The sequence below is a fragment of the Periplaneta americana genome, chromosome 8 (genome assembly GCF_040183065.1).
Source record: "Periplaneta americana isolate PAMFEO1 chromosome 8, P.americana_PAMFEO1_priV1, whole genome shotgun sequence".
NCBI classification, from domain to species: Eukaryota; Metazoa; Arthropoda; class Insecta; order Blattodea; family Blattidae; genus Periplaneta; species Periplaneta americana.
The window spans coordinates 111,688,105-111,706,324 of record NC_091124.1 but is presented as its reverse complement, the minus strand read 5'-3'; the positions used below and the strand labels follow the sequence as shown (position 1 = coordinate 111,706,324).

The following is an 18,220-nucleotide window of genomic DNA, read 5'->3' as shown; positions in this document are numbered from 1 at the left end:
TTTATTAGGAGTAGAAGACAATGAAGTAAAAATAAGTTCTTTGGAACCACATGGATCTTGTCCTCCCTTCAAATATACCCAATTTTCTGATATGTTTGTTGTGCACAAAATTGCGGTATTGATCAAAGTGGATCCTACAACAATAACAGGAAGAATTTATTGGCTAACAGAATCTGAAACTCAAAGAGGAAACAAGAATTCTTTTAAAATCAACAGAGAAGGAATGAGAGGTTTGATAGTAGGAGTGCATATCAAATTGAAGCTCGTGATATTTCTTTTAAAATGTAGTGTAAAACAACACTATAGAACTTACAGAATCAGAAATATTCAAGATTGAAAGCGTTACTGTAAACGAAAAAAGGTGTTTTGCAGATTTTAAAATGAATTAACATCAAAATCTAACAAGATGCAATTTTTCTAAAAAATATATTTTAATTTAGATCTTTGGGAAGAATGATTCCTGAAAGTTTCATTAAAATTCAAGGTAATCAGGTTGAATTTTTTAATTTTTTTGACTGGTTTGGCATGGAATGATCCTTGTAGTAGGTCTTATTTATAGTTCAGTCTTTATTTATACGTACTCCTAGGTTTAGTGCCTTAAAGTAACCTTAATTTTACATTCATTTTAATGCTGTAATTTTTGTAATGTTATTGTATATTATATAGCACTGCCACCAGGAGTATACCTAGGGTTGCCAGATGTCCTGATATGGCAGATATTCTCGATTTTCAGGAAATTTTCCCGTGTCCCACTCATGCCTGCCGCCACAGGACACAGAATGTTCCATTTTTTTTTTTTTTTTTAAGATATTACCCATTCCTAAGTGAAACTGAAATTAGTGCATGACGTGAAACAAATACACCATGCACCTTGTTCAGACTTGATGGATATGCAAATTTAAGGGGTTACTTTCCTACCACTTGAAGTTTGTATTTAGATATTTTATATCTAAATGTTACTTAAGAAAAATATATTTTTATATTAAATTATCACATTAGATGACACAGTATTATAAATTATAACAAATATAATGATAAATATCCATTCAAGTGTTGAAAAAGTAATTGTTTAATTAACCTATACATATATAGGCTACACTGTACTAATTAATACATATCATAAAGACACTTGTGTATCAACTGCAATAAAATGTCTCTCTTTGAAATTTTTAAAATCTAGCAATCCTAAGTATACCCAATTGCAGTGCTAATACATAACTGCATACTGTACATGTAAATTTATTTTTATTTCGAAGAATTATCTTTATAACATGTGGTCCACGATCGATCATCCTTGTAGAGTTACTGGCCTTACAAATAAAGTTTGGGTGCCCCTGCCCTAAACATAGTAGCATTGCACATTTTGGAATAATATATACAATATAATGTAATTTTATCGTCATAGTTTAAATTTATATGTTAATAAGTTTTGTCGTTTTGGCTGTCTTACAGTCAAGGAAAAACTGTAAAATAATACAGGCCTATATACTATGTGTAGGCCTAATAATTATAGACGTAAAGCTTCCTTCCAATGCTGATCGCTTAACTCAACCATAGACTATTTAATGTTAACATCAAATTAAATAATAACAATTACAGCGTATTTTGGTGTAGCCTATAAAAATAGTAATAACGGATATACCGGTAAGAGGGAAGGGATATTTTTTGGTAATGGATTAGGCCTGTATATTTTATAATATTATTAACTATATATTGTTAAAGTACCTAGTAATTACCGTAATATGTATATTATATAATATTGTAAACGAGACAATATCACAGGCTGTAAACTAGATTATTCTTGTTTTTGTATAATTATACGAACATGTAAGTACCGGTATGAAGTAAACAAGACTACCATTGTTTAGATTAGGATAGGATTACTTATATATTGTAATCAGGCTATATGCACAAATTTTCCAATATACTACTATCATAACTAAATAGGTAATGTTAACATTAATTTTCATACGTTTTTGTGGTGCAAGTTAAAATGATTCGAAGTAAAGTATAACAAAACTCCGACAACATATTATAATTATGAACGTCAAATTCTCTTTCTATTTGATTTATTTTTCAGTGTTTAGTCCCTTATTTCCCATTGTTCTTTACATTTATCATCGGTAAAATATCAATTAATGGATAAATTACCGGTATGTTATACACTCAGTTGATAAAATAAATAATATTCACGACAAATATATAAAAACAGAAGAGATAACGAATCACAATATTCCTGACCGATAGCATTATGACAGCATGGTCTACATATTCTAGTTACATTGGCTTTGTCTGGCCAATCAGTGGCCGAGACTCTGAATTCTATTCAATAGAAAGGCGTACTTTGTCTTATCTCTTCGCTCCACCCAACTATAATTAGCTGCCTCGTTCCGAACTTTTCAAGGTCATATAGGCCTATAATATATCCATAGTCATCAGTTGTCAACAGTACATACAAACAAAATAATCGGTATAGACCGACCAGACCAGTTCAGAGTTCGTGTATATCGTGATGGTGTTGGTCATTGTGCCATCTGTTGATGATTATTGAACTACATCAAGTCGGCCGTGAATTGTTAACTCATAAACCTATGTCAATGGCTTATCTGTTACATTTATGATTTAGGATTATAGTCACAGTCTAGTTGAAATACATACATAAGAGGTTTACAATATAGTCTACTAGTACAACACAAAGTTTTGGTATCAGTACTTAATACAACACAGAAATATTCATGAAGCATTGTTGAATACCATGAATTCACTTACACAATAGAAGACATGAGAAATTAGGTATTTCTTTAATTTGGCCCAAAATAATCTCATGTTTTTAGTTTCATTTTTGTATATCCATAGGAAGGTTATTAAACATTTTTACTGCCATATAATGCACTCGTTTTTGATAGCATGATAGACTTGCTGATAGAGTATGAAAGTCATTTTTTTATTCGTATTTATGCTATGAACTGTGTTATATATACTTGATCATAATATGATCACTACAGTATACACATAGGCTGTAATAGTGACAAAGGAGTGCGTGTACGTGAAAGTGAATGTGGAACAGATTTCTAGCAAGTATGCATTGTATTGTCGAGTTCAGAAGGAACAGTACCATCTCCAAGCATGCAAAGTAAACGACAGTCTTTTGTCCATAGAGAGTATGCACATACAAACAATAACGTACGTAAATGAACATCCAAACCATAGCAAGAAAACAATAACAGATTTCAGATTAATTAATCATAATTAATTAATTAAATAAATTCTTAGAACATGTGATGTTATTAACACTTTTATCAAAAATGTTGCTAGCTTTACAATTTAGCATGTTCTACAAGTTGATAGTTGAATCTTCTTCTCTGCAAAGAACACATTTTGATGATGTATAAATTCCATTTCTGAAAAAACATGCTGCCGAAGTCATGGTTCAATTACTAGTCTGAAGATAGTCAAGCTGCTGTTCTTGGAGAATTAGGAATTCGGATTAGTGAACAGCAAAGGCAATGCACGTCTGTTATGATGCTTGGGTGTTGCACAATTCAGGGAAACTCATGACAAATTGCAAGATGTTCATGTTAGTGACATACATCGATATGCACATAAAATTATGTGTGACGGTGGCTACAGTGGTTCCCAGGCAAGTTAAATTTAAACAGTGCCATACAATTGGAAACCTAATATTACCAAATTTGAAATGAAGTGGTGACAGGACGATGAACAGTGAACTGCAGAATCAGTTCGTGAATTTGTAATTGAGTAAGAAATTTATTTAGGCCCACACTGTTGACCAGTGTGGATTTGAAGATGAAATTCATAACAAAACAATCCTGAAAGTTAGAGAGAGGAACAAAGACTGTTTTGGTACAGACAATGAACATGAATCCAGGAGTTATTCGATATCTGTGTCTTGTAGAGCAGTGGTATAGAGTGCTCACTTAATGATTTGAAGGTTGTGAGTTCGAGCTTTGTTCAAGTTATTTTATTTTCTTGTCGTTTGTTAGCGATATAAATAATGCTTCCTCTGTCTCAAAATAATAGTCGCATTTCTGCAATGAGGGTTTGATCCTTGCCTAGATACTTCGGCAACTTCTTAACTTTATGTGTTATGCATGTAAGTCAACATGATGTTATGGAATCTTGTTTACATCCCCATTCAGTTCAGTTCCTGCTTCTGACTAGTGTAGAGTGTAGAGTGGCTGTTTCATAAATTGGGCAGTGTTTGAAGCATTACAAGAGCATTTCGTTGAAATGGGATGAGTGAAGAATATTGGAGATCATGAGTGGAGAGCTATATACTAACATCTACTTCGTTCCAGTAACAATGGTGTCTTACAACGATGTCTAATAAAGGAAAGTGCTGAGCAATTTACCATCAGTAGAGGAACCATTGAGCACATATGGAAACAAGGAGAGACCTCCGTAATGAATGATGCCATTTTTGCTGATGTCTTATCTAACATGAAAGGCAGAGTTAATAGGAAAAAAAAAAATCCATAGACCTGGAAAGACTTAAGGAACTCCCTCTGCAACGAAGAAAAAATATCAGATCTCTAGCTTATGCTTTGGGAATGTCCAAATCGACTGTACATCGGAGAATTCAGGACAAAGAAGTACGAAGGCATCGTTCAAGTGTAAAACCAGTACTGACCTTGAAAGGCGAACAGAAACGTTTACAGTTTTGTTTGTCAATGCTGGATGAAAGAGCTTCTGGTCATGGGGCAAGGTTTCAGGATATGTTTGAACTAATCCACATGGACGAAAAATGGTTTTACTTGCAAAAAGTGAAAGGGAAGTTTTACCTTGCAGCAGGAGAAACTGAACCGCATAGAACATGTAAAAATAAATGCTTTATTCAGAAAGTTATGTTTCTAGCGACTGGCACGCCCCCACCATGATGAAACTCGCAATAAGTACTTCAATGGCAAAATTGGAATTTTTCCATTCAGCTATCAGGAACCAGCAAAACAAAGCAGCAAAAACAGAGCATGGAGTACAGTCATTACTAAATTATAAGATATTATACAACATGAAATCATAAAAATGATGATTGAGAAAGTGCTACCTGCTGTTAAGTCCGAATGGCCTTCATGGCCATCATCAAAGCTGATCTATATTCAGCAGGATAATGCGGAACCTCATATTACTCCTTCAGATGTTGAATTTAGTAACACCAGCCTCACCATACACCTGCAGAAGAATCAGCCTCCAAACATCCCAAATCTGAATGTGTTTGAGCTCGGCATTTTCAATGCTGTACAATCTCTTAAGTATCAAGAAGCTCCAACCATGACAGATGAACTTGTTCCCCCATTGTAAAAGCCTTCAAGACCTTCCTGCGGAGACTGAGCAACGTATTTCTGACACTCCAACAAGTCATGATGGAGTGCATGAAGGTTGTTGGGAAAAACTGCTACAAGCTGCTTCACATGGGGGAAAAAAAAGCTGCGAATGACAGGGATGTTTACCTGGAGTTCTACAATGCAACTGTGATGTTGTTAATGCCTCCCATGCTGCTGTGTGCTGAGTAGAATGACTAGAAGTTCAAGAATAATATCAATAACATCTGCACAGTATGTTTCATCAGTATTCTATATATACCGTATTTTGCTATGTATCCATTCATTGTCAAACAATTACTTAAAGAAATCCGGCTATTATTTTGGGACAGCGACTGAATTAAATGGGGATGTAAATAAGATTCCATAACAACAACATGCATCTGATTTATAATACAAGCAACATGCATAACATAGAAAGTAGAGAAGTTGCCGAAGTATCTAGGCGAATGAGCAGGTCAAACCCTCATTGCAGGAATGTGAATATCATTTTGGGACAGAGGAAGTATAAATTTAATGTTAGGTTTGGAACAATACAGCTGCATGATACGAATGTTAGTATTTTCTTCTTATATTATTACATTATACCAGTGGTTCTCAAACCTTTTCAAGATTGTACCCCTTAGCCACGACTAAAAATTTAATGTACCCCCACGATAATGTTTTCCTAAATGACAGGTTGAAAAAATGCGGCTACATGCCAAACTGTTAGTAAGGCAGTTTTTAATTTACAAAGGACATATATTTCAAATATACAGTACTATTAATAAGATAAGATCGTGAAAAGAAATATAAATTTAATAACACATCACAACCTGAGTGTTCATGTCAGTAGGCCTATCAAGTTTTGTGCAATAACAATAATGTATCAAAATTTACATGACACTAATGTTGTTAGCCTCAAAATAAAATCGTCATGTGAATGCAAGAATTAGGTAACTCGAAATTTGCGTTGTTTAGTTATCTCTGTTATACCATAGCAAAAATGGCACAGAATGTAATGCCAGAACTAGATAACTGATCGAACGATACCAGCGACATCTATTTTCCAATGTAACAAATAAGTAAAAGAAAATGAGACATATTCCTTAGTGTAATAAATAAGTAAATAAGCAATATCTAAAAATAGGAAAAATTGAGTTACCTAATTCTTGCATTCAGGTGACGAAATGTAAGTAATAACTAAGAATGAATGTTTTCAATCCTACTTCTTGAGATTACGATTCATTAAAGTTTTCGGTGAGATGGGTGAACCCGTGTGGCTTGACAAAGTCTTCTGATGTCTGGTTGTTCAGTTGAAAGTCTCAAGCTCCAAATTCAGCTTATTGCAGTACTTTTTTTTTTTTTAGGTACTCCATGGATGAAAAACCATTCTCACATAGATATGTTGTTGAAAATGGTATCATAAACTTTACAGCACGGGCACGATATAAGGAAACTCATCCAGTGTCTGCATCCAAAAGTCTGTCAAAGATATTTTCTTGAAACTGGATTTGGGAGTTTCATCATAGGAAAGTTCAATAATTTCTTCTTTTTCTTTCGTTGAAAAAAAGTTTGGCAGACTGGTGTTTTCCACTGCAGAAAAAGAGTATCACATCTAGAACTCGCTGTCTAAATTCTCAAAAAAATTTTACCAAATTATGAAATTATGCTCAGACAATGTACTTTAATGTCATTGATTACGGAAGCATGAAGCTGAAGTTCATTTTCTTCTACAAAATTTTCCAAGAATGGAAAGAATGTCAGTTGTCTATTCACAATTTTATTTCTTGTGTTGCAAATTGAAGTTTCTGTTTTAGAGCTTTTATTTTGTCATGAACCATGAAGGGCGTTGTGTCTTTGCCCTGCAGACCTTTATTCAGTTCATTCAGCTGCTGGAAGATGTCAGCCAAGGAAGCTAGCCTGCTCAGCCAATACTAATCTGTAAATTTCTCGCTCAACTCACACTTCCTATCAGAGAGGAAAGCTTTTACTTCTTGTCTCAATTCATACAAACAAACAAGACAATTTCCTTTGGGGAGCCACCTTATTCTCAGTGTGGAAGAGAAAGTGTTTATGCTCACTTTCAATTTCTCCACATAAGATAGAAAATAATCTGGAATTGCCTGCTTTTGATATTATGAAATCAACAGTCTTCACTGCTTCTGCCAATACTATTTTCATATTGTTTGGACATTTTTTGGCAACTAGAGCTTCCCTATGAAGATTACAATGAACGAATTTTGCCTATGGCACAACCTTTTTGATCTGGGAAGCCACACCACTATGCTTGCCAGTCATAGCACGTGCACCATCAGTGCAAACTCCAACACACTTGTTACAACACACTATGCTGAGTTACAAAGGCATCAAGAATGTAAAATATCTCCTTGCAGAAGAGAAAATCCTCTGCCACAGCGAAGGTTGAATCAATATATATAACAAATGCTAGCAACTGCGCCATATTAGTGCAATCTGTACTCTCGTCCAGCTGAATAGCATAATATTTTGTGGACTTCAGTTTGCTGATGAATTGCTCTTCCAAATCATTAGCCATACTTAAGATCTTGCTAGACACAGTATCATTAGATAAAGGAATAAAATCCAGCTGATTTGCTTGTTTTTCACTAACAATACATGCCACCATGTCTTTGGCAGCAGGCAGTAAATATAATTCACCATCTGCTCTCTATTTCCCGTGAAAGTTACAAGTTTACAAGCTGCGGCATCCTGAAACAATTACTAGATAAACACAGCTTTCGGAAACACTACATAATATTCATTTAGATTATATTCTGAATATTTAATAATGATATAAAAAGGTTATGTTTATGACAATATTTGTAGTTGCAATAGCAACTGCAGCAGCAGCAGCAGTAGTATTTGTAACTACAGTCAACTCTGGATATAGTGAACTCTGTTATAGTGAACATTTGGCTATAGTGAACCTAAATCATTGATCTCGACCCGCATACATTAAAAAGTATATTAATATTTCTGTTTATAGTGAACCTTAAAAATTGAAGTTACAAGAGTTGTATCCTGACAAATTCTTATTTATACCCGAAATTGCGATAGAAAATCTGAAAAAGTACAAGTCTCCAGGTATCGATCAAATTCCAGCAGAATTAATACAAGAGGGTGGAAGCGCTTTATCTAGCGAAATTTATAAACTTGTACTTGCTATTTGGGAAAAGGAAATTGTACCAGAACAATGGAAGGAGTCCATAATTGTACCAATTTTTACGAAGGGGGACAAGACTAACTGTGGTAACTTTCGAGGAATATCACTTTTGTTCATTCGTACAAAATTTTGCCCAATATTCTTTTGAGAAGATTAACTCCATATGTAGATGAAATTATTGGGGATCATCAGTGTGGTTTAGTAATAATAGATCGACTATTGATCAGATTTTTTTATATTCAACAGATATTGCAGAAAAAATGAGAGTATAAGGGTACAGTACATCAGTTATTCATAGATTTCAAAAAGGCATATGACTCGGTTAAGAGAGAAGTTTTATATAATATTGTTATTGAATTTGGTATTTCCAAGAAACTAGTTCGATTACTTAAAATGTGTCTTAGTGAAACTTACAGCAAAGTCTGTATAGGTCAGTTTCTATCTGATGCTTTTCCAATTCAGTGTGGGCTAAAGCAAGGAGATGCACTATCACCTTCACTTTTTAACTTCGCTCTGGAATATGCCATTAGGAAAGTTCAGGATAACAGACAGGGTTTGGTATTGAATGGGTTATATCAGCTTCTTGTCTATGTGGATGACGTGAATATGTTAGAAGGAAATCCAGAAACGATTAGGGAAAACACGGAAATTTTACTTGAAGCAAGTAAAGCAATAGGTTTGGAAGTAAACTCCGAAAAGACGAAGTATATGATTATGTCTTGTGACCAGAATATTGTATGAAATGGAAATATAAAAATTGGAGATTTATCCTTTGAAGAGGTGGAAAAATTCAAATATCTTGGAGCAACAGTACAAATATAAATGACACTCAGGAGGAAATTAAACACAGAATAAATATGGGAAATGCTTGTTATTATTCGGTTGAGAAGCTTTTGTTATCCAGTCTGTTCTCAAAAAATCTGAAAGTTAGAATTTTTAAAACAATTATATTACTGGTTGTTCTGTATGGTTGTGAAACTTGGACTCTCACTTTGAGAGAGGAGCAGAGATTAAGGGTGTTTGAGAATAAGGTTCTTAGGAAAATATCTGGGGCTGAAAGGGAAAAGTTACAGGAGAATGGAGAAAGTTATAAAACGCAGAACTTGACATAATTAGAAACATTAAATCCCGATGTTTGAGATGGGCAGGGCATGTAGCACATATGGGCGAATCCAGAAATGCATATAGAGTGTTAGTTAGGAGACCTGAGGGAAAAAGACCTTTGGGAAGGCCGAGACGTGGATGGGAGGATAATATTAAAATGGATTTGAGTGAGGTGGAATATGATGATAGAGAGTGGATTAATCTTGCACAGAATAGGGACCGATGGCGGGCTTATGTGAGGGTGGCAATGAAGCTCTGAGTTCCTTAAAAGCCATAAATAAGTAAATAAGTGAGAGGACTGTTACAGTGCGTTTCACAAATAGAGAGGGTTGATTTTAATAGCCTTAGAGGCTACTTGACCATATTCCTGGAAAATTTTCACATTACTCTTTCTGATGCAGATATAGGGAGAGCTGAAAAAAAAGTCGTTGATATTTCTGTAGTTCCTATGGTGCACAGATACTACCGTCATAACTAATTTGCTATTTCAAGCAGCTTGGTGTGAATGGTGGTTTTGTGAACAATGGGAATCTTACGTGTAAGTTTTATCTTACACTTATTTGTAATTTCTTATTGAATTGTTGGAAGAGGGAACCATATTCGTTCACGAGTATTTTCAGTAAGAATATGATGATGTGAGGTGCAGTAAACCTATGATATGTCAGTGTATGAAAGAGCCATTAAAGACTGAAATTAGGGGAAAAATAGAATTCCTAAGAAGAAACACGCAGGTGAATTGGAAAGTTCAACAAAAAAATGGCCGCTGGATTGTTAAAAAAAAATAGATAATTTCGACTTCAATGCATTGAGAAGGAATAATTTAAGTTTGTGTGCAGGAGGTTACATTCCAAGCTTGACTGATATACTTACATTAAAAAGTGCCAAAAAGAAGTTGTGTTTCCCTGTGTCTCAATTATCTCTGTGGTCGATAATGAGAAACATTGAGTTGTACTATAAGAAAAATAATATGGCACAAAATATTTCATGGAACGTCAGGATATAGTTGTGCTGCGTAATCAGTTTCTTTGTGCAAACTAAGATATAAGATCAACCAAATGTGTTATTTTTCTCGAAACATGGATAAATGTGAACATGACAAAAGATAAACTGTGATGACGACCCATTTCTGCATGTGCTGATTGGAAGAGATTCCAGGATTGTAGTACTCCATGCTTGTAGTGAAGAGGGATTTGTAAAATAATGGGTTACTGGCGTTCGAATTGCGTTCAACTAAGGATTATCACGAAGAAATGGAGAGCGGCCGTTTAAAAAAATGACTTCAGGAGCAGCTTTTACCTGATAATTCACCAAATTGTGTGATTATTATGAAGCACACACTAGTGTTCTACCAGGTTTATGAAATTCCTTTTGAAATGTTCAGTAGTCCTCTCGTCCTCCTGCAAAACTGACCTGCTACAGGCCTGGTAACCCTCCCTATTCGTGAAATGCACTGAAGCCGCAACTATGGCTCAAATGCAAGTACATTGGTCTTCCATCCAGGTGGCCCATGTTCAATCCCTGGCCAGATCGTGATGAAATTTGTAATGAAAAAGCAGAAAAAGCAGGAAATCATGCTGTAATATTACAAATTCTACCTGTTTCTAATGATATAAGTTCGTAACCTAGCTGTATGGGTTCTGTCCATGTTAGGAGCAATATGCAGGTTTTTCTCAGGATACTCCCATTTCCTTCTGTCATTTCACTAACAATCTACCTTCCCCTCTTTTCATCTATCATTTGCAATAGTTAAAAATAGGCTGGGGTAAAGTCTTAGCCCTTAGTAGGGTTTTCTGTTCCTAATATAGGAATGGTTTATCAGGTACTCGTCCAAGGTTGGGACCTGATTCTGTCAGGGCTGAAGCAGATGGCCCACTCATAAGCATTAAGATTCATGAATGCCACCCTGGTCATCTTTCGGATTTAGATAATCATTGGATAGCAAGACTAAGTGAAAAATCTGTCTTGGGTCTGGCCCTGGAAAAACCAAGCCCATAATGAGAGGTTGTGATCTGGAAAAGTGAGATATTAATAAAATTTATACCAAATTCCATGAGTAGATGGATTATAGTTATCGACATTCTTTCATTTGTTCCTTGACTACACATCAATTGTGTCATACACATGAAGTGCATTTATGATTTTATTGCTAGCATTACAGACTCATAGACATGTCAGAAGTTCGAATATACCTAATTATACATTTATATTCGAAATTTTTAATTTATAGTTTTATATTGTCATAACATTGTACTCTTTAATAAATTTTACATTAGTGAATGTAAGTAAATGGCCGTCATTTTAATCTAATCTAATCAGTGCTGGGCGTTCATTCGTCAGTCAGCTCTATGGCAGCACGTATTACTTTTATCATTTTGTTGTGGTTTTTCTTTACTTTGTGTTGGTTAGTTTTGGAATGGCTTTCTAGCTTTTGCTCTTGTCCCATTGACTGGTTTCATGATGCATGATGGCACATGGAATGGTTTTTCGGTTGTGGTTTTAGCAAATAGGCCATATGATCATTTCGAATTTTAAATCATGTACTGTGACTTTCATTCGAATCAGAATCCATGACTTTCATTCGAATCAGAATCCATTACTTTTTGTAGATTATGGATAGCTTAAAGATTAGGAAACCTGTGGTTAAGTTGTGAATTACGACATTTTTGTTTGAATGAGTTTAAATATTTCCATTGTTTGAATTTTTCATTTAAGAATTGAACATGAATATTTCTATAGGATTGTATAAAATTCAAGATAGATATTATTTTAATGTAAATTGGACAAAAGCAGAGTAACTTTGGAGTGCATCTTACATCAGTTTAATCTAATTTGAGATATGGCCTAAGTTGCTGGGTATGTATTGAACATGAATATTTCTATAGGATTGTATAAAATTCAAGATAGATATTATTTTAATGTAAATTGGACAAAAGCAGAGTAACTTTGGAGTGCATCTTACATCAGTTTAATCTAATTTGAGATATGGCCTAAGTTGCTGGGTATGTGTGTTGCCTTGAACAGTTATCTAGGTGGAGCTCAACTAGTTCCCTCTCCCGAGAAGTGCAGAAGTATACCATGAGGGGGCAGCAGAATAAAATTGATCAGGTAAGATCAAATTATAGTCTTGTTGTCACACTCAATAAATAATGATATTGTTTGTAAATCTTTACATTGGACTAAAGTGGACAAATTTTGTTTCATTCTTCTGTACTTATTGGTGGAAATGACCAAATCTGATTTCTTTCTCTGACTTGTCTTTCGTATCTGTGTTACGTATCTACTTGTCACTAATAAAATTAGTTGTTTTAAGAAACAGACCCCAAGAGTAACAAATACTGAAAGTAATTCTGCAGTTTTAGCTTGTTCACTATTTACAATTATTGATGTTGGGGATTATTCAGATAAGTCTGTAACTAATTGAATTAAATCACAATACAGTTTTCAGACTATGACAATATTATAACAAATCAGTATCCTTTACATTATAAGATTTGTTTTGATTAAAGTTGATATTTGCGTAAACGTTTTTGCCTTATGGCATTATCAGACGTTTTTATTACAATATCTAAATATGTGATAATTACTTGTTAAAAGTTACAACGTTAAAATACATTAATTAAAAACTTATAACTATACATTAAAACCATTGTACCTTATCACAAATTCGAACATTAATAAACACATATTATAGGCTACATCTTGATTACACAATTTTTAACACTGTATCACTTCAGAATATGTATTATATGACTTTCTTGTGTTAAATTCTATCGTACCTGGTTTACATGTTTCGACCTGAGTTCTGAAGAAGACCAGTAACAGGTCGAAAAATGTAAACCAGATAAGATAGAATTTAATACCAGAAAGTCATATAATACATATTCCGAAATACATATTGTATTTAATACGAATTCAGAGTTATGTTCAATTACAATCATATGTGTGTAGATCACTGTGATGTAAGTTATGACCTATTGTATTTGATATATCCTTCATAGGGGCAGACAGTGATTCTGGCCATTATTTGGTAATTGGAAAATTAAAAGAAAGACTATCAATAGCCAAGCAAGTAGAATAGTAATTTAATATTAGGAGATTAAACATTCCGAAATTACAAGACGAGGATACTAAGCATTGTTATCAGATCGAAATTTCAAATAGGTTTGCCACTTTAGAAATTTCCGAAAAGTTTAGAAGAAGTTAGATATTACAGTGAAACTTCCCCTAATGGACATTTCCCAATAGTGGACTCCTCTCAATAGCGGACATTTTAAAATTCCCCAGCAAAATAACATTGGCCCTTATGATAAAATTCTTCCAAATAGCGGACATTCTCAATAACGGATGTGGACACTGAAATGTATCTCCCAACAACAATTAAAACTTCCAAATAACGGACAGCGTGAAAGAAAAAAAAAAGAGAAAAAGACGGTTGTAAATTAAACGGAATTCTAACGGAATTCTTTGCAACAATTATTATCGTGCATTTTAACGTTCATGTACTTTGTTGAAGGTAAGCAGCACAATTGTTAGTTGTGATATTGTACGTGAGCAGTCCGTACTTTCTTAGTTTGTCAAGTTGAGTGTTCGGAAGTACAGTCACATTAAAAATGCCACAAAAACATAAATGTTTGTCACTAAAAGAGAAAGTGGATATTGTAAAGCATAGTGAGAAGGAGAAATTAAGTGTTCGTGAGTTGGCCATAAAGTTTAATGAGGGAAAAACTCAGATTAGTAAAATTTTGAAAAACAAGGATGTTATTTTAAAATCATATACTGTACTGAGAATGCAAATGAAAACACAAAAAGAGCTTTTCCTAAAACTGAGGGGCTTGCCATTGACAATTTAACATACTGGTATGAATGGTTCTGCCGTGCAAGAGCAAATAAGATGCCTTTATCTGGGACCTTGATTAGAGAGAAAGCCTTAGAAATTGCAAAAGAGTTGGGTTATTCTAATTTTAAAGCTTCGGGTGGTTGGCTAGACAAGTTTTGGTCACGACATAATATTTCCTACAAAAGTGTATGTGGTGAATCTGCTTCTGTTGATCCAGAAACTGCATCTGACTGGAAAAGTAACAGAATACAAACGATAATTTGAATATTATTTATATCGCTAACGAACGATAACAGAATACAAAAGATAATTTGAATATTATTTATATCGCTAACGAACGATAACAGAATACAAATGATAATTTGAATATTATTTATATTGCTAATGAACGATAACAAAATGCAAATGATAATTTGAATATTATTTATATCGCTAACAAATGATAACAGAATACATATGATAATTTGAATATTACTTATATCGCTAACGAACGATAACAGAATACAGATGATAATTTGAATATTATTTATATCGCTAACAAACGATAACAGAATACAAATAATAATTTGAATATTATTTATATCGCTAATGAACGATAACAGAATACAAATGATAATTTGAATATTATTTATATCGCTAACGAACGATAACAGGTATACATATGATAATTTGAATATTATTTATAGGTACGGCGAACGAACGATAATAGAATACAAATGATAATTTGAATATTATTTATATCGCTAACGAACGATAACAGAATACAAATGATAATTTGAATATTATTTATATCACTAACGAACGATAACAGAATACAGATGATAAATTGAATATTATTTATATCGCTAACGAATGATAACAGAATATAAATGATAATTTTAATGTTATTCATGTCGCTAAAGAACGATAACAGAATATAACAAATTAAAATTTGAATATTATTTATATCGCTAAAGGAACAATAAAATATAAATAACTTGAATATTATTCATATCGATAAAGAACGATAACAATATAAATGATAATTTGAATAATACAGTATTTATATCGTTAAAGATAGATTAAAAAATAAAATGAAAACTTAAACAAGGCCCAAACTCACAACCTTCGAATCATTAAGCGAGCACTCTACCGCTGGTCTACGAGACGCAGATATGGAATGATCCTATAGTTCTGGAACTGCTTGTAAAAGCACATGCATTGTGTAACATCGCCGTGACCCGAAGTAGATTTAGAAAATATTCGCTGTTCACGAGTGCAGCCACTTTTTTTTGACAACTGTACATTATTATTATTATTATTATTATTATTATTATTATTATTATTATTATTAATGATATAGGCCTATTTACTGTTCACTTTCTCACATTTCACTTTCACTTTCTCAGAATCAAAACAAATATGGTGGCTTTCCCAACATCCAATCAGAGAATTACATTCGAATGTTTTCCAGTATCCAATCAGAAAATCACATTCAAACGTTTAGCGCTACTGGTGATCAGGCAACAAAACAATGGCCTGGCTTGTCGTGCTACCGGAAATTCCTATCTCAGTTTCACCCCCCTGGTGTCCATTCTGCAATAATCCCTATTCGCTGTTTGACCATTGAAAGAGCAGGCAGTGTAAGCAGCCATTGGATGCATGGATGCATTCGAACAGGCGGTGGGTGTAAAATAAAATGCAGTCCACTGAAAAAACTACTAAAATGGAATGTCAAATGAGCATTACACGTTTCTCATTTAAAATTGAAATAAAATCTGATAAAATGCATTTATTATACAGTCTCTATTTAGCGGCTCGAATTTTTTAAAATTTCGTTCTCATTGACATGCACGCAATCGTTAGTGAAGTCACTTTCTCCCCTGGTGCTACCAGAGCGAAGCCAGAGACAAGGACTATGGGTGAAGCCACTTCCTCCCCTGGAGCTGCCAGTCTCGTCTCGGATGCTTTGCGCATTAGTTGTATCCTCCCCCTGCTGCCCCTCACCTAGAATCCAGAGTTTCCAGGAGCTGCAAAATTTGCAGCAGCTTGCCAGTAGCGCACAGTTTTAAATACATTTTCTTTAATGTTGTGAGTATAACAAGTGCAACATTGTTTAATTCTGTACAATATTTAGTCTATTCAGTTCAGTACCTTAACAAAATCAGGAGAAATGTGAAATTAAGTGCCCATCAGTTGAATCTCATAATGGAAAGAGCTGCTAAACAAAATACAAAGACTCGCATATTTTTTGCTGATTTACCCAGTATCACTGCTTTCTTCTCCCGATCTCTATACAGTCTGTATTAGATTAATGTGTTTCAAAGACAATTCCATCAGCTGGGGCAACAAGATGGAGTTTTAAAATAAGAACAGTAAATATTGTTCATGAGAAGAAAGAGCCATTGCTAGAATGTTTTCAAACCATAATGGAATCTGAAACATCTAACAACATCACAATAAATGAGGCAAGCACCCTGATGCGTGCTCTTGAAGATTCTGAATTAAATTTCTGGCTCAGATTTTTCATTTATTGTTGTATCATGTAGATATATTATACAACCAACTACAACATCGCCAATTAGATATTTCTAAGGTTCAAATCTGCATATAAAAACATTAAATTATGGTTTATTTAATGACACTCGCAACTGCAGTGGTTATATCAGCATTGCTGGTGTGCCGAAATTTTGTCCCGCAGGATTCTTTTAAATGCCAGTAAATCTACTGACATGAGCCTGTCTCATTTAAACACACTTAAATGCCATCAAGCTGGGCCGGGATCGAACCCGCAACCGACTATGCTACCGAGGCCGACTCTGCATATCAAGATTTGTTAATGCATTACAGACAATAACAGAACAGTGCACAGTTGAGCAGCGAGATCTGTGAAAATGGAAACCATAAAAAGCGTCGTAAAGTCGAAGGGATTCAGACAAGGGTTGCAACAGCCAAGGAAGTGTGTGATCTCATTATCACACAAGCTAACTCCCGATTCTAGTTCATAGATCATCTGATATTATCTTCTCTTCTGTGTCAAGAAAAATTTGAATGCTACAAAAGCTTATTTCCTGAAAATGGCCTAAATGTATGTGTGAAGCTTTTTCTAATGTTCGATAAATACAAACTCAAAACGGAACTCACTGTGTTGTATCAGAGACAAGAATTCAGAAATATCAGTGACGCAGTCGAGCTCTTGCAGTTTCTTCTGAGAACTTGCAGGCCTCATTTTCAGAAGTTGTGAAACTACTATGCATAGCTATCACCATACCAATGACAATTTTCGAACCAGAACGTTGCTTTTCGTGTTTGAAGAGAGTAAAATCCTATCTTAGAAATATGATGACGGAAGAGAGACTGACCGCATTAGCTATGTTTTCCATTGTAAAGACTTTGTTAAACGACATATCGGATTTTAATAAGAAGATAATTCAAAAGTTTGCAACCTCCAAGACAAGGCGCATGGAACTAATATTTAAATAAGTAAAGTTGCATGGTTTATTTTTGTATGCAGCCCCCCTGAATTCAATACCCACGAGCCGCCACTGGTATTAAGCCTGACAGTTTCGGAATTTATCCTAGAATACACTTAATAATTTTAAAATATTAGCAACTAAACCTAATTTAAAGAAAAAAATCTGGCAATGGGTTGCAATATTCGTTACAATTTACATTACCGGTAGGGGTATTTTACTTACCTATGTAAAGATATGTTTTGCGCCTCTTGAGTTCTTTCTCGTGTAGTGTATTTGAAATTACATCCCCAAACAACACAGTGGTTCACCATTTTACATTTTT

General features: G+C 34.2%; 1 protein-coding gene across 7 annotated transcripts in view; it reads left to right on the top strand.

Moving 5' to 3' along the window:
• LOC138704946 (protein transport protein Sec16A-like) overlaps positions 1–18,220 on the top strand; it is a 572,743-nt gene that overhangs the window by 472,326 nt on the left and 82,197 nt on the right. For 3 of the 7 annotated variants that reach the window (XM_069833406.1, XM_069833401.1, XM_069833402.1), the window contains one exon: positions 12,628–12,711. The exons of the other annotated variants lie outside the window; for them this stretch is intronic. In XM_069833406.1, coding sequence (XP_069689507.1) covers positions 12,628–12,711 — 84 coding nt within the window. The remainder of the gene's footprint in view (positions 1–12,627; positions 12,712–18,220) is intronic. 7 annotated transcript variants of the gene reach the window in all.